Source organism: Scyliorhinus canicula, chromosome 18 (genome assembly GCF_902713615.1).
Source record: "Scyliorhinus canicula chromosome 18, sScyCan1.1, whole genome shotgun sequence".
NCBI lineage: Eukaryota > Metazoa > Chordata > Chondrichthyes > Carcharhiniformes > Scyliorhinidae > Scyliorhinus > Scyliorhinus canicula.
This window is the reverse complement of record NC_052163.1, coordinates 117,183,753-117,205,947: the sequence shown is the minus strand read 5'-3', so window position 1 is coordinate 117,205,947 and position 22,195 is coordinate 117,183,753. Positions and strand designations below refer to the sequence as shown.

At 51.3% G+C, this 22,195-nt stretch overlaps 1 protein-coding gene across 2 annotated transcripts; it reads right to left on the bottom strand.

The window, feature by feature from the left end:
* Nucleotides 1–200: 200 nt before the first annotated feature.
* pex11g (peroxisomal biogenesis factor 11 gamma) lies at nt 201–15,011 on the bottom strand. 2 transcript variants are annotated; one of them, XM_038777225.1, is made up of 4 exons: nt 14,655–15,005; nt 8,303–8,481; nt 6,238–6,309; nt 201–1,750 (listed from the first exon to the last, which is right to left on the bottom strand). In XM_038777225.1, the coding sequence occupies exons 1-4, from the start codon at nt 14,892–14,894 to the stop codon at nt 1,522–1,524; spliced, it is 720 nt and encodes a 239-aa protein (XP_038633153.1). In that variant the 5' UTR covers nt 14,895–15,005; the 3' UTR covers nt 201–1,521. The 2 variants fall into 2 exon arrangements, with proteins under 2 accessions (XP_038633153.1, XP_038633154.1); XM_038777226.1 differs by lacking the exon at nt 6,238–6,309 and having other exon boundaries at nt 14,655–15,011.
* Between the last annotated feature and the right edge of the window lie 7,184 nt (nt 15,012–22,195).

Below are 22,195 nucleotides of genomic sequence, written 5' to 3'. Positions count from 1 at the left end.
AAACTGCCCCTTAATTGGGGGGGGGGAAAAAAAAAGAAATCTCACTTTGCTAAAATTCAGCTGATTGGACCATCAAATTTCCTCAGCACAAATTCAGCAATGTTGGGATGTACTGTGTGGTAATAATTCAATGAAAATTGAGGACACAAATCTTTATAATTAGCATCAGAAAATCACGAACAAGAGGGGAAAAGCAAGGCTTGAATAAAGTTTTTTTATTGAAGGAATTGTATACAGTCTTTTAAATATTCTGAAACGTTTTAACGCTGTAGGTTATATTTCGGACAATAGTCATCATTTTCCACATCTGTGGTACAATTAATGTTCGTCTTGTTGCTGTGTTCCAATAACATTTACTGCATGGGGATGGGGTTTGTCTAAGTGCAATTGATGGGAGTGAAGGTCCCTGGGAGACTGTCCCCTTATGCAGGAACAAAAATGAGTGATAAAACAAATAGGGCTCTGCTGGATTAATTAATATATATATTCCCAGAAATAAATGCTGTGCTTTAAGTTAACCCGCTATTCCCAGTTTTAGATGTTATTTTTCATTTTTTGTGTTTTAATTAAGTAAAACACTTTGCACCTGCAAATTCTCCAGTTTTTAAATTTTATCCAATTACCTCCCCGCTCTTCTTCCGAAAGGAGTGAATCTTGTTAGGAGTGCATCCAGTTCTGATGCTCCGTAAATCTCCTGAGATTTGGAATGTTGAAACAGGAGATATCACAGCTGAGCCCCATCTCTGCCTCGCCCAAAGTGCGTAAACAAGCATATTCCCTTCAGGCGTGCTGGCCTAGAGTGCGTCCCTGAATGAATGTTCTGGTCCCTTGCCCATGGAGCATTGGGCCCACGTGCAGAGCCTCCATCCTAGGGGATGAGGTCAGGCACAGAGCCGAGCTCAAATTCTAGAACCTCCCCCTCCGGCCCTGTACTGCTACAAAGTCTTAACCACTGAGGGTCACGAGGGAAGTTTAAAACCCACATTTTATTCCCAAAAGCAGGTAATTGATGCCAAGGAAACTCCCTCAACCTGGCTCTGAGCAAAAGCATAACGGGCAGTGGCAGCAGATTATTCTTTTAGAGAACCAGCTTCAGCACGATGGACCGAATGGCCTGCTTTTAAGCTATAAGATTCTATGGTAGAGCTCTGGAGAATTCCAAAGAAGGTTGGAGCAGTGGGGGCAGAATGTGCTAAGCAGCACCCAAAATGGATATGAATTTGAGCTTGTCAGAAAGGAAGCAACACCGTGCTTTATTAGTGTCAGACTGGATAAGCCGGTTGACGACAATCATGGGAGCAGAGCCATGGTTTCACTGGAATAAAATCTTCCTGCTCTTGCTTCTCACCGTGGCTGTCAAGGTCCAGTGGTGGGGAGGAGGTGACAAAGCTCTGTGGCCTCATCCGATGACGCTGAGACACCTATCTCTCTGAAAGACAACAATCAGCGGCCTCTCGAACACATCGATAAAATGGATCAGGCATTGTGTGAAATCACCGCACGGTGCCAGATTAACCCAAATCACGGGTCCTTGGTGCCACAGCTTCCGCAGGCCATTTGGTAGAGACCGATCACCGAGGAGACTGTCCCCATTAGTCCCACCAGCCACTCGGGAAACCTCCCTGCCCACAGGACGCCTGGTGGCATCCAATGGACGGCATTTGCCAGGTCCGCCAGGCAGCTGATGATGTTGAGAGTTTCCACTCGCATCCGAATTTGGTATGTCCGCCTGCTCATATTATTCGATTCTCTAGGGGGTGATATTTAAAAAAAAACATTATTAACACAAACATACGCAAACGTACACATTTCCATCAGGCGCGCTGGCCTAGAATGGGTCCATGAATAATTGTTCTAGTGTCTCGTCCAGGGAATATTGGGCCCACCTGATATATGCAAACATATGGAACTTACAGCACAGAAACAGGCCATTCGGACCAACTGCTCCCTGCTGATGCTTCTGCCCCAGAGGGATCACCTTTCACCCTACTCTTCATCTAACCCCACCAGTGTATACTTCTATTCCTTTCTCCCTCATTTGTTTACCTAATTCTCCACCGCTCTCCTCAATTCTTCACTGGATGCATTAGATTTGGATCAAGGCTGATCTGTATCTTAACTCCACATACCCGCTCCTTGCTGCACGTCACGAGAATAGGTGGTCAGCCATTTAGGACTGAGATGAGGTAGAATTTCTGCCACCAAATGGGTTGTGAACCTTTGGAATTCTCTGCCCTGGAGAGCTGGACTCCCAGTTGTTGAGTATATCCAAGGTACAGGTTGAAGGATTGTTGGATACTGAGGTTTGAGGCATAAGGGGTTAGCGCAGGAAGGTGGCGTTGAGTTAGAAGATCAGCCATGATCTTCTTGAATGTTGGAGCAGCACCAAATGGCCAACGCCTATTTCTCAGGTTCTTTATATTTATCAATCTCAGTCCTGAAAAGCCCAATTGTTCCCCAGCATCCATAGCCTGATGCAGGGATCGGTTTGCGGGGATGGGGACGAAGTGTCCCAGGCGTTTACCCACCCTTTGTGTGAAACGGTGCCAAGATGTAAAAGCCACGGACTGTGTACACCTCCCCAGCGAGTGAGATACCCGACTTCTCACTTGGTGCCGAATCACAAGAATTCTGATGCAATTTGTAACAGCACCTGCCAAAACAGCTTTGCCTCAACACAACCCAGTATGTTTTTACACTGTCTGATTTACAGTGCCTACGGGTCTCAGTAATTGGCTGGAATGTACTGAAATTGGCCGCAAACACACAGGCAGGTTAGTATTCATCGAGCTGTTTGTGCAGCATTTTGGCAGCGCGCCACGGAATGCAGCATCAACGCTCCCAAATTACCAAACTGGCATCAGGCACTTTCTTGCAACGAGGAGAGGACAAAGATAATTCTGTGTGCATTCCTCAGAAGAGAATGACAATCCTAAAAATCTCTTCTGATCACTAAACTACCCTTTTGCATTTCTCTCTTCCCTGAATGAAGTATAAATGATTTGCTTTCTCCTTTCATATATGCCTGGACAGGTTACAAGAAAAACCCGGTGTCAGGTGACTCTTCTTCCTTCTCTAACCTCTCTCTCCCCCTTTTTTGTATTTTCCAATATTACGGAGATTGCTCTGGACATTGGTTTCCCACCCCCCTGCACTCCACCATCCTGCCCTCTTCTTCCCCATTATCATCACTGTCTTGAAAGGGAATATCGCACCCTGTCCTACTCTAGGCCAGGACTTAGAAACACCCCATTTCCTTCAAATCTTTTTCCAATTGTCCACAGGCTCTCTCAACAAATACTGGACCACAGCTAAACACTCCTGCCCGACTAACCTGTCCTACAGATCACCAGATTCAGGTGGTCAAGTTGACTCTGCAAAGGTTCCCTAATTTAGCTGTTACAATCTCCTTTAGCTGAAAGGATGACAAGATTGCACGTTTTCACTGTAACAAAAGAATTGACTAAACATCATTTTTGTCGGTAACTTATACTTTAAACCACAAAACAGAAAATTTACTTTTCCTTTCAGCACAAACAAAATTACACTTCACAGGTATTTGACAGATATTCACACTTTCCTTCAGTAGACATTCAACTCTGCTGGAACCATTCCAAGGTGATTCTTAGCTTTCTCGGGGGCATGGGAACTTTTAATCTCAGAACTTTCTTTCACAGATAGGAATTTCTCCCCACAGATTCTTCCTCAAGAATAATCTAGGCAAATCTTCCAGTCTCATTTTAACTCCTCATGAATTTATTCAATTCAATCCGAGTGCAAACTCCCACCTGCATTCCTCTATGGTTAACCACACTGTTTGCTACATACAGCTACTCTCCCTTACTTGTATACTGGAAGACTAACTTATCTGTGCGTTTCAGAGATATCCCCTCTCAAAGCTTAACTCCATGGCAATGTGAATTGCATGGGCACAGTATTTAAGACGATTAGCTACCCTTGAATCTCCAACTCTCTTTCATCTTTGAACTAAATGGACTGTTTAAAGCAAGGTTTTTCAAACTCAGGGTCGCAACCCGTGGGTGGGTCGCAGACAGGTGTTGGAAGGGTCACGGAGTAATCGGGTGTGGCATTCCCAATTGCTGGAAGAAGTTCCCAATGGCCGTGATGGGCTTTTAAGAATGCCGTCAGTGGGCAGTCCCCGATTGATTGTGGTGTTTGAGGGTGCAGGGCTGTGCACACGTGGGGACAGGGTTTGACGGGCATTCACCTGGGTGCACAATGCCAACGGTGTGGCCCCAGCTTGGAGCTCTGCTCTGGTGCTCGTCCTCTGCGCGTTGCTTGCATCGTACTCCACCACTAATCTGCAGTATGCAACTGGGGCTCCGTGGTCAAACTGTACAATGGCCGGCACAATGTCTGCATGCACTCCCAAGATGTGAAGTACTGGTCGGGAAGTGGTCTGTGACTAGTGTGGATGCAACCATTGGACAGTGAGAGGGAAGCCACGCCAGCTTTGTCAGCCAGGAATACTGATAAAACGAGGTCAGTCAATAGGGTTGACACATGTCACCACTGGAAGAAGCCTACACAGTCATCACTTTGTGTCGCCACACTGGAAACCAGGAAGTAAGTGCTTTTGCTGAGACTGGAGAAGGAAATTACTTCGATGTTTGGATAATGCAACAATCATAGAATTTACAGTAGAGGAGGCCATTCGGCCCAACGCATCTGCACCGGCTCTTGGAAAGAGCACCCCACTTAAGCCCTCACCTCCACCAATAGATCAGGAACCCCACCTAACCTAAGGGCAATTGATCATAGTCAATCCACCTGCACATCTTTGGACTGTGAGAGGAAACCGGATCCGGCACCCGGAGGAAACCCACGCAGACACGGGGAGATCGTGCAGACTCCGCACAGACAGTGACCCAAGCCGGGAATCGAACCTGGGACCCTAGAGCTGTGAAGCAACGGTGCTAACCACTGTGCTCCCGTGCCTCCTTGGAACCAATAAGAAATAACTTGTGTTTGACAAGTTACCTCCTCTCCTCTAAAGTCATAGTTTGTAAAGTAAAAACCAGATTGTACTTTTTTCTATACTTGTTTAAATTTCTAAAGAAATGGGTATATATTTAAAACAAAGTTTGTGTGTTAAATGTAAGTATACGCATGTACAACTGAAATTGTTTAATTTTCAGTCGTAAAAAGTCAGAGGCAGCGGCAATGAGAAGGTCACTCGCCCCGCACATATACTGATGTCACATGTCCATGCTTTGGGTGCAAAATCATGGAGGAGAGATTCCTACGTTTTGAGTTGCCAGCAAGTAAGCAACAGGGCTGTGAGAAGAACTCATGACGGATTATTTTGTAATAAGGAAGAGAGGGCCAGAGACACAAGTAGGCCAGAATCTCACAACTGAATCTGCTGGAGAGCTTCTCAGGAGAATCCACGGCAGGACAAAGCAATGCTGGTGTGGACTGTATCCAGAGCCTCTGGTAAACAACCCATTGAGAAATTGAAATCTGGAACAAAGCAGTATAGAGATGTTTTCTTGAGGTATGGCTTTAATTGTGCCAATGCAAATCAGGATTCAAAGCCCATGTGTGTTATATGCAGGAAAGAACAGGCAAATTAAAGTTTAAAACCCTCAAATCTTCAAAGGCATTTGAAGACTAAGCAGGGCGAGTTCGAGGACGAACCTCTTGAATTTTTTCAAAGGATGCAGCGAGAACTTAAATCATCAGCTGAAGTCCTGAGCAAAAATGTAACAATGAATGACAAAGCAAGTGGGATCATGAGGACCAAGCAGGCTCACCTGCCACTTTAAAGGTAAGCAATAATGGGGTGTTGCGAAGGTCGGCCGGCGTGGGCCTCCAAGGTCAGGTAGTTGGTAAAAGTGGATCCCGGGAAAAACGTTTGAAAAACACTGGTTTAAAGCACGATTGTTTATAATCCTTCTAGGATTTTGGAGATTCACAGTTATGTACTGTTAGCACACAGGCCTCTGCCATTGTCTCCCAGACCAAACAGCTTGCACCGTATTCCTAGTACTACCATCTGGACCTTTAAAAATCTTGACCAATCACACCACCCAGGCTTGCTGTCAAGCTGATTCAGAACAGGTCACATTACCCCTTCATTCTACCTTAATTTAAAAGGCCGTCCCAGAACAAAACAATCTTATAAATTGCAGAATTTCAACTCAGATACATCTCCCTGTTAGAGCTGCAATGAGTTGCAACATGCAGTATAAATAACCATGTTTTTCACCGTACTCAGTTTTGAGGTAAGCTTTATTCTGGCTTCCCTTCAGTTCCTTCTTCAGCAGCTGCACAACTCTGAAGGATCTGTTAGCGTTAAGAAGTGGGAAAAAATATTTCAGCTTGTGTTAACTGACTAGATTTAAAAAATAGATCTATTTCCCTCCACCCCCACTACATTTTCCCTGTTTCTTCGGTTCCATCACTGAACAATATATTTTAAAAATTCATTCACAGTCTGTGATCGACACTGGCAAAGTGTACTTTTATTGCTCGCCCCTAATTGCCTTCGAGGGGCTGGCTGGGCCATGTCAGAGGGTAGAAAGATCACCACATTGCTGTAGTCTAGAGTTACATGTGGACAAGACTGTCTAAGGGTGGTGGGTTTCCTTCTGTTTGTTAAATTTAGAGTGCCCAATTCATTTTTTCCAAGGGGCAATTTAGCTTGGCCAATCCACCTACCCTGCACAGCTTAGGGTTGTAGGAATGAGACCCACGCAAATACGGGGAGAATGTGCAAACTCCACATTGACCCACCACCGGGATCGAACCTGGGACCTCGGCGCCATGAGGCAGCAGTGTTAACCACTCGGACACCATGCTGCCCTGTAGGTTTCCTTCTCTAAAGGTCAGGAGTGAACCAGATTGTTTATTAAATGATAATCTGGCAGTTTTTGAGGCACCTATCTATTCCAGATTTATTTCACAAATATTAATGAACTTCAGCTCCTCCGCGGTGGAGTTTGAACCGGTGTCTCTGGATCACTAATTCAGGCATCTGCTCCAGTAACAGATGATAACGTTCCCAATCGTATGTGATGACTGGCCATCTGACCATGAATAACATCACAACCTAGTCTGACCCAATCCAGCAGGGTTTGAGCACTGTGCAACAGTCAGGAACTAGAACTGTGAACATATTTAATAATATTATCATCTTTATTGACACAAGTAAGCTTACATTAACACTGCAATAAAGTTACTGTGGAACTCTGCTAGTCGCCACATTCCGGCGCCTGTTTGGGTACACAGAGGGAGAATTCAGAATGTCCAAATTACCTAACGGCACGTCTTTCGGGACTTGTGGCAGGAAACCGGAGCACCCGGAGGAAATCAACGCAGACACGGGGAGAACGTGCAGACTCCGCACAGACAGTGACCCGCGCCAGGAATCGAACCTGGGACCTTGGTGCTGTGAATCAACTGTGCTAACCACTGTGCTACCATCCCTGCGTACAGCGCAAAGACACTGCCATTTGGCCAAGATCAGTTACCTCAGCAGTTCTGGGTGAACCAGACCTGGACTAAATGGCTCAGCGCATCACTTCACTCGACCTGGAGCACCCCAAACATTTAATCTTAGGGTGCAAATGTCATGGAGTCTCGGGTGGGGTTGTGTGACGGGCGTGCCAAACCCCAAATTAAGTTTACTCCCCCCGATAATCCGCCGGCAACCCAAGCCACTTACACCCACAGATCTCAATGTTGTCAGCTGTGGTTTAGTGCATAGCATCTTGAGTCAACAGGTTGCGGATTCAAGTCCCACTCGAGATGCAAAATCTATGCTGACCGAGTGCTGCTTTGTCAGAGGTGCGTCCTTTTGAACAAGCTCTTAAACCGAGGCTCTGTCTGCACTCTAAAGTGGGTGGAAAATGGCACAAAAAAATGCAGTGGAGATTTCCATGTAGGATCATAAAAAATGGGAGCAGAAATAGGCCATGTGGTCCCTCAGCCCTGCTCCACTATTCAATAGGATCATCGGTGATCTGATTGTGACCTTAATTCTGCTTGTTCCCATACCCTCAACTCCTTTGTCAATGGAAAACCTGTCAACCTCAGCCTTGAATATATGCAATGACCCAGCCTCCTCTGCTCTCTGGAGAAGTAGATTTCAGAGATGAGTGACCCTCTGAGAGAAGGAATCGCTCACCCTCACCCAACAAGAGATTATCCGGTCATTATCACGTTGCTGTTTGCAGGGGCTTGCTGAGTTGGGGTTTAACCTGTGTCAGAATGGAGCTGTTTTCTCTAAAGGGAACAGAAATAAGGAAAAAGACCATGTTAACTGAGTGCCACTCACCGCAGAGCTCCCAGGGCCAGTGACAGACTCCACAGTGAATTGCTTAGCGTCCACCACTTGTCCGATTTGATGTTGAGGATTCTGTAGTCAGCAGCCCAGGCCAGGTGTTCACAGGGATAATAGAGCTGATCTGCCACGTTCCCAGTTATAGAGAGCAACCGCACAATAGCATCTTCCTCCTTTAGAGGAAAATCAGAAAACCCAAAATCAACACTGCAGTATTAATCTAAAAACAGCAAAAGCTGGGAAAACTCAGCAGGCCTGGCAGCATCTGTGGAGAGAGAAACAGAGTTAACGCTTTGAGTCTGTATGATTCTTCACAAGTAAAGAGAGGGAGAAACGTGATGGAGGAAATATTGTACAAGAGGGGGTGTCACAGCTGGAGCAGAGGACAAGGTCAGTGACTGCTAGGAGAGGTTGCAACAAAGATGTGTGGGGCACAAGGCAGAGGAAGCGTTCATGGCAGTTAAGAAGGACCATAGAAGATACTAGTAGTGGCATTAAGATATCAGAATGTGTTAACAGGAGAACAATGTTCAGTGCTTGATGAACCAGTGGGGAGATGGGAAAGGGAGGTTTGCATTGGGCCAAAAATAGTTTTGAATTTTAAAAAGAGGTCAAGGTGCAGGAGAAAGGCGACAGTCCAAAGTTGTTGAACTCAAGTGTTAAGTCCAGTGGGCTGTAATGTGCCTAATTGGAAAACAAGATGCTGCTCCTCCAGTTTATGTTCGACTTCACCAGAACATTGCAGCAGGCCAAGGATAGACATGTAGGAATGAGAGCAGGATGCTGAGTTGACGAGCAACAGGAAGGTTGGGATCATGCTTGCAGACTGAGCGAAGGTGTCACCCAGTCTGTGTTTAGTCTCCCCAACGTAGAGGAGTCCGCAATGGGAGCAGCGAATACAGTCTACTGAGTTGAAGGAGGTGCATGCTTCACCTGAAAGTTTGGATCCTTTGGTGAGGGGGTTGGAGGTAATGGGCCACCTTCTGCGGTTGCAAGGGAATCTTCCGTGGGGAGGAGATGGAGAGCTGAGGGTGATGGAGGAATGGATCTGGGTGTTAAGGAGGAGGGGGGGGGGGGGGGGGGGGGGAAGAGAATGTGAGCTTCGAGGTGGGCATTGTGCTACAGTTGGCAGGAATGGCGAAGGACGATCTTTTGAATGCAGAGGCTGGTGGGGTGGAAAGTGAAGACAAGTGGGGTGAAGGGATGAGGGCAGAGCTGTGGGAAATGGGTTGAACCTGGTTGGGTCACAGGTGGTGGGGAAAAATCTCTGTTCAGGAAGAAGGCAGACATGTCAGATGCGTACGTTTAGAATGTGGTATCATCGGAACCGGTGTGACGGCACTGATGGAGGCAGAGAGACTGGGAAAATGGGATGGATTCTTTACAGGATGTGGGGTGTGAGGAGTTGTAGTCGAGGTAGCTGTGGGAATTGGTGGGTTTGTAATGAATATTGGTGGTCAGTCTATCATTGGAAACAGAGACAGAGAGGTCAAGGAAAGGGAGTGTTGGAGATGGACCATGTGGAGGTGAGGGGTGGAAATAGGAAACAAAACGAACAAATATTTCCAGGTCCAGACGAGAGCATGAAGCGGCCCTGGTACAATTATTGATTGATGGCAAAAGAATCGTGGCAGCGGGCCTGGAACAAGGAGCGTTCCATGTAAACCACAAAAAGACAGGCACATCTGGGCGTCCATAGCCACGGCCTTTATTTATAAGCCAAACAAATTAAGTGAGAAATTATTTGCCGTAAGGGAGTGGTGGTGGACAGGAATTGTTCAAGCCTCTGCTCAAGGAAGAACAGAACCCTCAGGCACTCCAGCTGGGGGAATTTTAGACTTTTAATAGTTGCACAATGTATGACACACCATCCCAATTCACAGCTGATTGATGAATTTGGAAGTGGATTCACTGTTGCTGCACCGTTGGGGGTACTGTTGTTTGGACGAGATGATGAGTCAGCCGTCGCTCTCAGCCGAGTCAGGGGAATGTGGGTTTGAATCCTGTTCCAGGGCCCAGATCACCAAAATCCCCAACACCGTACTGAGGGGAGGGAGTGATGCGCTGTCAGGCCTCGTTTGTCCTTTCAGTGGACACAAATCATCCCATGGCCACTATTTCGAAGAGCAGCGGAGTTCTCCCCATTGTCCTGGACAATATTAATCTCAACCACCACCACTGGTCCCCTCATGCTGTGGTAGCTTGCTAAGCGCAAAGTGGCTGCTGCATTTCCCACAACACCGTTGGCATTGTAAATGTCCGACACTGGCTGCAGCACGGTAGCACAAGTGATTAGCACTGTGGCTTCACATCACCAGGTTTGATTCCCTGCTGGGTCACTGTCTGTGTGGAGTGTGCACATTCTCCAGTGTCTGCATGGGTTTCCTCCAGGTACTCCAGTTTCCTCCCACAGTACAAAGACGTGCAGGTTAGGTGGATTGGCCATGATAAATTGCCCTTGTGACCAAAAAACGGTTAGGAGGAGTTATTGGGTTATGGGGATAGGGTGGAAGTGGGGGCTTGGGTGGGTCGGTGCAGACTCGATGGGCCGAATGGCCTCCTTCTGCACTGTATGTTCTATGTCATTGAGTTTCTCGGAGCGGGTTTACAAAGCGTTACAATAAACGCACGTCTTTCTTTCTGTGTATGAAAACAAGGGGTCTTAAAATTTGAAATGAAAACAATTTGCACACAGCAAGATCCCACAGAGACAAAAGGTGACCAGATGAATCCAGAAGCCGACACCGCTGGCAGCTCACATTCCCTCAGCGCTTGCAATGGTGTGTCAGCCTAGAATTACCTGTGGCTGCAGATGTGCCAAGAACGGAGACAGTTACCAACTGAACCCAGCTGATATGGTGACACTGTGTTTGCCATCGTGTGGATTAGTTGAAAAACAACGCTGTGCTGCACAGCCTGAAGCTGAAAGTAACACCAAACAGAATAAACCGAGGGGAATGAGAGGGGGAAAAAAAAAACCAGCGTCAACTCTGGAAAGTTCTCCATTTTGTACATTCATGGTCAGAATATTGGTCAATGATCAGATAGTGGCTTTAAGAGCAGTTGGTAAAAGGCTTTAAACTCCAATCATACAGATAAGCATTTCCAGAATGCTCCTGGTGGACCAATGAAGTGTTTTTGAAATTTAGTCCCTGCTGTAGTGCAGGAAGCGTAGCAGCCAGTTTGCCCAGGCCAAGAGCAGCAATGAGATAATGAGAATAGAGTTTGTTTTTAATGATGTTGGCCAAAGAATATTGTCCAGGGCAGCAGGGAAAATCCCCATAACCTTCTTCAAATTAATGTCATGGGATCTTTTACACCCAGCTGCCAGGGTAGCCAGGATACTCAATCTGATTTGGAATTATAACTAATTTCAAGCATCTTCACCAAGGCAATGGACCTGATCTGACGGCTCTGCCCGAGTAGGGACGCGGTGCGGCTCTTGAATCTCACAAGAGGTTCCTAATATGGACCAAGCGGAACAGCACTTGGGAGGAAGGGGGGTGTCTGCCAGGTGGTCAGAGGCCCTCAGGTGGTCAGTCTCAAGGCAGGGTGGTGCCCTGGCACTGCTGATGCTACCTGGCCACGCTGGTACTACCAGCCTGGGTACCACCCTGGCATTGCCAGGGTGCACAGGGAGCAGGCTGGCAGTGCTAAGGTGCCCAGGTGGCATTTTGCCCACACCAGGTTCAGGCCCAGGAGTGTCCTCCCCTCGATGACCCCCTTACAGTATTTGTGGGGGGGGGGGGGTCCGAATCAGGGGCCGAGAGATCGGGGCGCCATTTTAAAATGGGATTGAGTGTGTCTTGGGCGGGGCATTCCTCATCATGGCTCAGAAATGAAGCAGAGTCCCGTTTAATAGCAGGGTCCTTCTCGACGCTGCAAGTGTCGGGAAACACCCGGCTAAACCTGCTCAACACCGGACACGGTTTCATTTCCGTTAAATCGCGCCCAATATCTCAAATATTGAAGGAGAAGCTGGATAAGTGCAGGAGCAGAAAGACACAGTCAGAGTTTTGGATTGGGGGAAACCGAAGCTCAAGTCTGTGATATGCCTCAGTTCCAGATTCTGATGTGGGTTTCCCAACTACCCGAGGACATCATGTTGTTCTTCACCGCTTCAGCCCTCATCATAAAATCTTAGGCTGTGTATTGTACACCTCATCACTTCCCTCCAGCTCTGCATGGAATTCACCAGTACTCACAGATTCTGTCCCAAATCCCAGACTCTGTCCCAAATCCCAGCCCCACCCCAAATCCCAGACTCTGTCCCAAATCCCAGCCCCACCCCAAATCCCAGACTCTGTCCCAAATCCCAGCCCCATCCCAAATCTCAGGCTGCTCCCATCAAATCATAGCCCTGTTCCCAAATTCCAGCCCTGCCCCGCTCCCAAATCCTCAGCTCTTCTCCAAAATCCCAGGCCCTGCCCTTTCCCAAGTGTCAGGCGCCCCCTCCCCTCAGAGCCTGGTTCAACACCACTCCCCCCCCCCCCCCCACCCATGCCCCTGCCACATCTCCCCAAGCCCCATCCCTTTCCACTGGCCCCACCTCTCTCCTCAGGCCCCTCCTTTTGCCTCTAACCCCACCATCTCCCCTGTACTCTGAGGTTGAAGAAGCGGTAATAAGGAACAAAGAAATGGCAGAGGAACTGAATAGGTGCTTTGCATCAGTCTTCACGGTGGAAGACACCAGTGCCGAACTGGAACTTCAAAAAGAGTCGGGGCAGAGGTGAGTGTAGTGGCCATCACTGAGGGGAAGGTGCTGGCGAAACTGAAAGGTCGGCAGGTGGATAAATCACCCAGACCGGATGGACTACCGGATGGATTTGAAGGAGATTGGGCTGGAATTTGGGGCAGAGCCTGTGATCTTGGCAGGTACCACTCGGGGCAGGGTGGGTCTCAGAGGACTGGAAAATGGTTAATGTAACATCCCCGTTTCAGAAGGGAGGGAGGCAGAAGATTGGAATTTCTAGGTTGGTCAGCCCGACTTTGATTGTTGGTAAGATTTCATGAGTCTATTATTAAGGATGAGATTGCAGAGTACTTGGAAGTGCATGGTAAAATAGGACTGAGGCAGCACGGCTTAATTAAGGGGAGCTCATGCCTGATGAATCTGTTAGAATTCTTTGAAGAGGCAATGAGGATGTTAAAGGCGAACTAATGGACTTGATCTATTTGGATTTCCAGAAGGCCTTTGACAAGGTTCTGTACAGGAGGCTATTAAATAAGAGCCCATGGTGTTAGCGGCAAGGGACTGGCATGGACAGAGGATTGTCTGACTGGCAGAAAGTGTGGATTACAGGGCCTTTTTCAGGATGGCGACCAGTGACTAGTGGTGTTTCGCAGGACCACAACTATTCACGATATACACTAACAATCTGGAAGAGGGTGTTGTTGCTAAGCTTGCAGATGATATACAGGTATAGAGGAATAGGTACTGTTGAGGAGGCAGGGAGGAATAGGGGTATGGGCAAAGAAGTGGCAGACGGAATGCAAAGTGGAAAGGTTTGAGATTATGCACTTTCTAAGAAAGAATAGAGGCAGACTATTTTCTTAATGGGACGAGGCTTTGGAAATCAGCACAAAGGGACTCAAGAGTCCTGGTTCAGGGTTTGTACTCGATGGAGATTTGAAGGATGAGGGGGAATCTCATTGCAACTTACGGGATACCAAGAGGCCGATAGAGTGGACGTGGAGAGGATGTTTCCAATAGGAGAGACTTGAGCCCAAGGGGACAGACTGAAGGGATGATCCTTTAAAACAGAGATGAGGAGGAATTTCTTCAGCTGCTAGAGGGTGGTGAACTCTTCGCCGCAGAAAGCTGTGGAGGCCAATTCACTGAGTGCATTTAAGACAGAGATAGATAGGTTCTTGATTAATAAGGGATTAGGGGTTGTGGGGAGAAGGCAGTAGAATGGGGATGAGAAAATATCAGCCATGATTGAATGGCGGAGTAGACTCGATGGGCCGAGTGGCCTAATTCTGCTCCAATGTCTTATGGTCTTATTCCACCCTCTCGTCTGCCCCCTCACACCGTGCCCCTTCCACAATACCCCACCCCATCCCCAAGACCCCTTCCACAAGTCCCCGCCTCTTCTCCAAGTCCCCACCCCATCCCCCAGACCCCACCCCTTCCCCCAGACCCCTCCCCTAGTCCCCACCCCTCCCCCTCGTCCCCGCCTCTCCCCTCCCCCTCGTCCCCGCCTCTCCCCTCCCCCTCGTCCCCGCCTCTCCCCTCCCCCTCGTCCCCGCCTCTCCCCTCCCCCTCGTCCCCGCCTCTCCCCTCCCCCTATTCCCCGCCTCTCCCCTCCCCCTAGTCCCCGCCTCTCCCCTCCACTGGCCTCACCGTGCCGCCCAGCCCGTACCCCCGCGAGTACAGGTACATGGACAAATCATCGAAGAGCCGCAGCACCGCCCTGCAGTTACTGAGCTCCTGGGCCACAAGCAGCAGCCGGCGGCCCAGCTCGGGGTGGCCTCCCCCCGGCGCCGTGAGGAGGCCGCCCAGCAGCCGCGAGCTGTAGCCCACGGTCCGCACCAGCCGGTCGCGGCCGCGGTAAGACTCCAGCACGTTCGCCACCGACTCCATGCCTCACATGGAAAGGACTTTAATCCCCCTCGCCCTGATAACGCCGGAAACGGTTTCTGATTGACAGCTATGGCAGCCAATCCAAAGAGACATTGCTCCTACGTCGATGCAGTTCCGGTGCGTTAAACCAATCAGCCTCGTGGCAGAGCTGTCAGTCACCCTGCAGGAGGCGGGCTTCCAACAACGGCTGCGTCCGGTGTGCGCTTGCGCCACCTGATTTCCTCGTTGCTTAGCAGCAGAAAGGTGGGGCTTCATTAAAGGGACTCTGGCGACCAAAACACTCTTAAAGGGGATGTCCAGGGGACTCAATATTAATAAATCAAAATCATCCTACAGAAAGAACTCCTCTTTTAGTAAAACATTCCTGTTCATGGGCTCATGTCTGAGATCAGCCCTATCTGTACCACCAGATATTTACAGTGCTTTGCCGCATCTGGAAACTAGAACATTAACTGCACAGGAGGCCATTGGGCCCATCAGCTCGGTACTGCCCACAGGAGCAGCTATCCAGCCTAACCCCACTTTCCAGCTCTTGGGCCGGAGGCCTGTTGTACACACGCTTCAAGCGCACACCCAACTGTTTATTTTCAGAGAGATGAGGGTTTCTGCTTTCAGGCAATGAGTTTCATCCCCCCCCCATCACTGTCTGGGTTAAAACATTCTCCCCCCTTAACTGATGCCAATTACTTTACAAAAGTGGGGTGCAATTCTGAAGAGGATCCAAGGAGGCTTCAAGGTGATTTATAGACAAATTGAGTGAGTGGGCAAACACATGGCAGATGCAGTACAATGCGACTAAATGTGAAGTTATACACTTTGGTGTGAAATAGTGATATATTGGGAAGTGTGGATGTACAAAGGGATCTGTGTATCCTGGTACACCAGTCAATAAAAGTGGAGAGGCAGGTGCAGCAAGCAATTAGGCAGTTAAACGGTATGTTGGCTTTTCATTGCAAGAGCATTTGAGTTCAGAAGGAGGGATGTGATACTGCAGTTATACAGGGCATTGGTGAGACCACGCCTGGAGTATGGCATGCAGCTTTGGTCACCCTACCTAAGAAAGGATCTGCTTCCAAGAGAGGGAGTGCAGCGGAGGTTCACCAGGCTGATACAGGGATTGGAGGCACTGTCCTATGAGGAGATTGGTTCACTGGAGTTGAGAAAGATGAGATCAACTGATTGAAACGTAGAAAATTCTAACAGGGCTGAACAGACTGGATACAGGGAGGATGTTTCCCTGGTTGGGGAAGCTATAACCAAGCGACACGGTCTCTGGATTTGGGGTAGACTATTTAGGACCATTTAGAACTGAGATGAGGAAAAATTTCTTCACCCAAAGGGTAGTGAATCTGTGGAATTCTCCAGCACAGAAGGTTGTGGAGGACTAGTCACTGAATGTATTCAAGGGAGAGAGATTGGGCAGGATTCTCCGTCCCCCCATCACCCGTTTTGAGTGTGGCCCACCCCCGCCGGCAGTGTGATCCTACATCCCGCCAGCCGGCCAATGGGGTTTCCCATTGTCGGCACTTCCGCCCGCCGTCGGGAAATCCGCAGACGTGAGTGCGCTGCTGTCAAAGCGGAGTGAGTGCGCTGCTGTCAAAGCGGAGTGAGTACGCTGCTGTCAAAGCGGAGTGAGTGCGCTGCTGTCAAAGCGGAGTGAGTGCGCTGCTGTCAAAGCGGAGTGAGTGCGCTGCTCTCAAAGCGGAGTGAGTGCGCTGCTGTCAAAGCGGAGTGAGTGCGCTGCTGTCAAAGCGGAGTGAGTGCGCTGCTGTCAAAGCGGAGTGAGTACGCTGCTGTCAAAGCGGAGTGAGTGCGCTGCTGTCAAAGCGGAGTGAGTGCGCTGCTGTCAAAGCGGAGTGAGTGCGCTGCTCTCAAAGCGGAGTGAGTGCGCTGCTGTCAAAGCGGAGTGAGTGCGCTGCTGTCAAAGCGGAGTGAGTGCGCTGCTGTCAAAGCGGAGTGAGTGCGCTGCTGTCAAAGCGGAGTGAGTGCGCTGCTGTCAAAGCGGAGTGAGTGCACTGCTGTCAAAGCGGAGTAAGTGCGCTGCTGTCAAAGCGGAGTGAGTGCGCTGCTGTCAAAGCGGAGTGAGTGCACTGCTGTCAAAGCGGAGTGAGTGCACTGCTGTCAAAGCGGAGTGAGTGCGCTGCTGTCAAAGCGGAGTGAGTGCGCTGCTGTCAAAGCGGAGTGAGTGCACTGCTGTCAAAGCGGAGTGAGTGCGCTGCTCTCAAAGCGGAGTGAGTGCGCTGCTGTCAAAGCGGAGTGAGTGCGCTGCTCTCAAAGCGGAGTGAGTGCGCTGCTGTCAAAGCGGAGTGAGTGCGCTGCTGTCAAAGCGGAGTGAGTGCGCTGCTGTCAAAGCGGAGTGAGTGCGCTGCTGTCAAAGCGGAGTGAGTGCGCTGCTGTCAAGCGGAGTGAGTGCACTGCTGTCAAAGCGGAGTGAGTGCGCTGCTGTCAAAGCGGAGTGAGTGCGCTGCTGTCAAAGCGGAGTGAGTGCGCTGCTGTCAAAGCGGAGTGAGTGCACTGCTGTCAAAGCGGAGTGAGTGCGCTGCTGTCAAAGCGGAGTGAGTGCACTGCTGTCAAAGCGGAGTGAGTGCGCTGCTGTCAAAGCGGAGTGAGTGCGCTGCTGTCAAAGCGGAGTGAGTGCACTGCTGTCAAAGCGGAGTGAGTGCGCTGCTGTCAAAGCGGAGTGAGTGCGCTGCTGTCAAAGCGGAGTGAGTGCACTGCTGTCAAAGCGGAGTGAGTGCGCTGCTGTCAAAGCGGAGTGAGTGCGCTGCTGTCAAAGCGGAGTGAGTGCGCTGCTCTCAAAGCGGAGTGAGTGCGCTGCTGTCAAAGCGGAGTGAGTGCGCTGCTGTCAAAGCGGAGTGAGTGCGCTGCTGTCAAAGCGGAGTGAGTGCGCTGCTGTCAAAGCGGAGTGAGTGCGCTGCTGTCAAAGCGGAGTGAGTGCGCTGCTGTCAAAGCGGAGTGAGTGCGCTGCTGTCAAAGCGGAGTGAGTGCGCTGCTCTCAAAGCGGAGTGAGTGCGCTGCTGTCAAAGCGGAGTGAGTGCGCTGCTGTCAAAGCGGAGTGAGTGCGCTGCTCTCAAAGCGGAGTGAGTGCGCTGCTGTCAAAGCGGAGTGAGTGCGCTGCTCTCAAAGCGGAGTGAGTGCGCTGCTGTCAAAGCGGAGTGAGTGCGCTGCTGTCAAAGCGGAGTGAGTGCGCTGCTGTCAAAGCGGAGTGAGTGCACTGCTGTCAAAGCGGAGTGAGTGCGCTGCTGTCAAAGCGGAGTGAGTGCGCTGCTGTCAAAGCGGAGTGAGTACGCTGCTGTCAAAGCGGAGTGAGTGCGCTGCTGTCAAAGCGGAGTGAGTGCGCTGCTGTCAAAGCGGAGTGAGTGCGCTGCTGTCAAAGCGGAGTGAGTGCGCTGCTGTCAAAGCGGAGTGAGTGCGCTGCTGTCAAAGCGGAGTGAGTGCGCTGCTGTCAAAGCGGAGTGAGTGCGCTGCTGTCAAAGCGGAGTGAGTGCGCTGCTGTCAAAGCGGAGTGAGTGCGCTGCTGTCAAAGCGGAGTGAGTGCGCTGCTGTCAAAGCGGAGTGAGTGCGCTGCTGTCATAGCGGAGTGAGTGCGCTGCTGTCAAAGCGGAGTGAGTGCGCTGCTGTCAAAGCGGAGTGAGTGCGCTGCTGTCAAAGCGGAGTGAGTGCGCTGCTCTCAAAGCGGAGTGAGTGCACTGCTGTCAAAGCGGAGTGAGTGCGCTGCTGTCAAAGCGGAGTGAGTGCGCTGCTGTCAAAGCGGAGTGAGTGCGCTGCTGTCAAAGCGGAGTGAGTGCACTGCTGTCAAAGCGGAGTGAGTGCGCTGCTGTCAAAGCGGAGTGAGTGCACTGCTGTCAAAGCGGAGTGAGTGCGCTGCTGTCAAAGCGGAATGAGTGCGCTGCTGTCAAAGCGGAGTGAGTGCGCTGCTGTCAAAGCGGAGTGAGTGCGATGCTGTCAAAGCGGAGTGAGTGCGCTGCTGTCAAAGCGGAAGTGAGTGCGCTGCTGTCAAAGCGGAGTGAGTGCGCTGCTGTCAAAGCGGAGTGAGTGCGCTGCTGTCAAAGCGGAGTGAGTGCACTGCTGTCAAAGCGGAGTGAGTGCGCTGCTGTCAAAGCGGAGTGAGTGCGCTGCTGTCAAAGCGGAGTGAGTGCGCTGCTGTCAAAGCGGAGTGAGTGCGCTGCTGTCAAGCGGAGTGAGTGCGCTGCTGTCAAAGCGGAGTGAGTGCCTGCTGTCAAAGCGGAGTGAGTGCGCTGCCTGTCAAAGCGGAGTGAGTGCGCTGCTGTCAAAGCGGAGTGAGTGCGCTGCTGTCAAAGCGGAGTGAGTGCGCTGCTGTCAAAGCGGAGTGAGTGCGCTGCTGTCAAAGCGGAGTGAGTGCGCTGCTGTCAAAGCGGAGTGAGTGCAGCTGCTGTCAAAGCGGAGTGAGTGCGCTGCTGTCAAAGCGGAGTGAGTGCGCTGCTGTCAAAGCGGAGTGAGTGCGCTGCTGTCAAAGCGAGTGAGTGCGCTGCTGTCAAAGCGGAGTGAGTGCACTGCTGTCAAAGCGGAGTGAGTGCGCTGCTGTCAAAGCGGAGTGAGTGCGCTGCTGTCAAAGCGGAGTGAGTGCGCTGCTGTCCAAGCGGAGTGAGTGCGCTGCTGTCAAAGCGGAGTGAGTGCGCTGCTGTCAAAGCGGAGTGAGTGCGCTGCTGTCAAAGCGGAGTGAGTGCGCTGCTGTCAAAGCGGAAGTGAGTGCGCTGCTTCAAAGCGGAGTGAGTGCGCTGCTGTCAAAGCGGAGTGAGTGCGCTGCTGTCAAAGCGGAGTGAGTGCGCTGCTGTCAAAGCGGAGTGAGTGCGCTGCTGTCAAGCGAGGAAGGGCTGCAGGTGAGTGCGCTGCTGTCAAAGCGGAGTGAGTGCGCTGCTGTCAAAGCGGAGTGAGTGCGCTGCTGTCAAAGCGGAGTGAGTGCGCTGCTGTCAAAGCGGAGTGAGTGCGCTGCTGTCAAAGCGGAGTGAGTGCGCTGCTGTCAAAGCGGAGTGAGTGCGCTGCTGTCAAAGCGGAGTGAGTGCGCTGCTGTCAAAGCGGAGTGAGTGCGCTGCTGTCAAAGCGGAGTGAGTGCGCTGCTGTCAAAGCGGAGTGAGTGCGCTGCTGTCAAAGCGGAGTGAGTGCGCTGCTGTCAAAGCGGAGTGAGTGCGCTGCTGTCAAAGCGGAGTGAGTGCGCTGCTGTCAAAGCGGAGTGAGTGCGCTGCTGTCAAAGCGGAGTGAGTGCGCTGCTGTCAAAGCGGAGTGAGTGCGCTGCTGTCAAAGCGGAGTGAGTGCGCTGCTGTCAAAGCGGAGGTGAGTGCGCTGCTGTCAAAGCGGAGTGAGTGCGCTGCTGTCAAAGCGGAGTGAGTGCGCTGCTGTCAAAGCGGAGTGAGTGCGCTGCTGTCAAAGCGGAGTGAGTGCGCTGCTGTCAAAGCGGAGTGAGTGCGCTGCTGTCAAAGCGGAGTGAGTGCGCTGCTGTCAAGCGGAGTGAGTGCGCTGCTGTCAAAGCGGAGTGAGTGCGCTGCTGTCAAAGCGGAGTGAGTGCGCTGCTGTCAAAGCGGAGTGAGTGCGCTGCTGTCAAAGCGGAGTGAGTGCGCTGCTGTCAAAGCGGAGTGAGTGCGCTGCTGTCAAAGCGGAGTGAGTGCGCTGCTGTCAAAGCGGAGTGAGTGCGCTGCTGTCAAAGCGGAGTGAGTGCGCTGCTGTCAAAGCGGAGTGAGTGCGCTGCTGTCAAAGCGGAGTGAGTGCGCTGCTGTCAAAGCGGAGTGAGTGCCTGCTGTCAAAGCGGAGTGAGTGCGCTGCTGTCAAAGCGGAGTGAGTGCGCTGCTGTCAAAGCGAGTGAGTGCGCTGCTGTCAAAGCGGAGTGAGTGCGCTGCTGTCAAAGCGGAGTGAGTGCGCTGCTGTCAAAGCGGAGTGAGTGCGCTGCTGTCAAAGCGGAGTGAGTGCACTGCTGTCAAAGCGGAGTGAGTGCGCTGCTGTCAAAGCGGAGTGAGTGCGCTGCTGTCAAAGCGGAGTGAGTGCGCTGCTGTCAAAGCGGAGTGAGTGCGCTGCTGTCAAAGCGGAGTGAGTGCGCTGCTGTCAAAGCGGAGTGAGTGCGCTGCTGTCAAAGCGGAGTGAGTGCGCTGCTGTCAAAGCGGAGTGAGTGCGCTGCTGTCAAAGCGGAGTGAGTGCGCTGCTGTCAAAGCGGAGTGAGTGCGCTGCTGTCAAAGCGGAGTGAGTGCGCTGCTGTCAAAGCGGAGTGAGTGCGCTGCTGTCAAAGCGGAGTGAGTGCGCTGCTGTCAAAGCGGAGTGAGTGCGCTGCTGTCAAAGCGGAGTGAGTGCACTGCTGTCAAAGCGGAGTGAGTGCGCTGCTGTCAAAGCGGAGTGAGTGCGCTGCTGTCAAAGCGGAGTGAGTGCACTGCTGTCAAAGCGGAGTGAGTGCGCTGCTGTCAAAGCGGAGTGAGTGCGCTGCTGTCAAAGCGGAGTGAGTGCGCTGCTCTCAAAGCGGAGTGAGTGCGCTGCTGTCAAAGCGGAGTGAGTGCGCTGCTGTCAAAGCGGAGTGAGTGCGCTGCTGTCAAAGCGGAGTGAGTGCGCTGCTGTCAAAGCGGAGTGAGTGCACTGCTGTCAAAGCGGAGTGAGTGCGCTGCTGTCAAGCGGAGTGAGTGCGCTGCTGTCAAAGCGGAGTGAGTGCGCTGCTGTCAAAGCGGAGTGAGTGCGCTGCTCTCAAAGCGGAGTGAGTGCGCTGCTGTCAAAGCGGAGTGAGTGCGCTGCTGTCAAAGCGGAGTGAGTGCGCTGCTGTCAAAGCGGAGTGAGTGCACTGCTGTCAAAGCGGAGTGAGTGCGCTGCTGTCAAAGCGGAGTGAGTGCGCTGCTGTCAAAGCGGAGTGAGTGCGCTTGCTGTCAAAGCGGAGTGAGTGCGCTGCTGTCAAAGCGGAGTGAGTGCGCTGCTGTCAAAGCGGAGTGAGTGCGCTGCTGTCAAAGCGGAGTGAGTGCGCTGCTGTCAAAGCGGAGTGAGTGCGCTGCTGTCAAAGCGGAGTGAGTGCGCTGCTGTCAAAGCGGAGTGAGTGCGCTGCTGTCAAAGCGGAGTGAGTGCGCTGCTGTCAAAGCGGAGTGAGTGCGCTGCTGTCAAAGCGGAGTGAGTGCGCTGCTGTCAAAGCGGAGTGAGTGCGCTGCTGTCAAAGCGGAGTGAGTGCGCTGCTGTCAAAGCGGAGTGAGTGCGCTGCTGTCAAAGCGGAGTGAGTGCGCTGCTGTCAAAGCGGAGTGAGTGCGCTGCTGTCAAAGCGGAAGTGAGTGCGCTGCTGTCAAAGCGGAGTGAGTGCGCTGCTGTCAAAGCGGAGTGAGTGCGCT

Coding starts and splice junctions, on each gene's coding strand:
- pex11g (XM_038777225.1), bottom strand. CDS start 14,894: ATGGAGTCGGTGGCGAACGTGCTGGAGTCTTACCGCGGCCGCGACCGG. Junction 6,310..8,302: donor CTGGCCCTGGGAGCTCTGCG/GTGAGTGGCACT, acceptor TAACGCTAACAG/ATCCTTCAGAGTTGTGCAGC. Junction 1,751..6,237: donor AAAGCTTACCTCAAAACTGA/GTACGGTGAAAA, acceptor ATCACCCCCTAG/AGAATCGAATAATATGAGCA.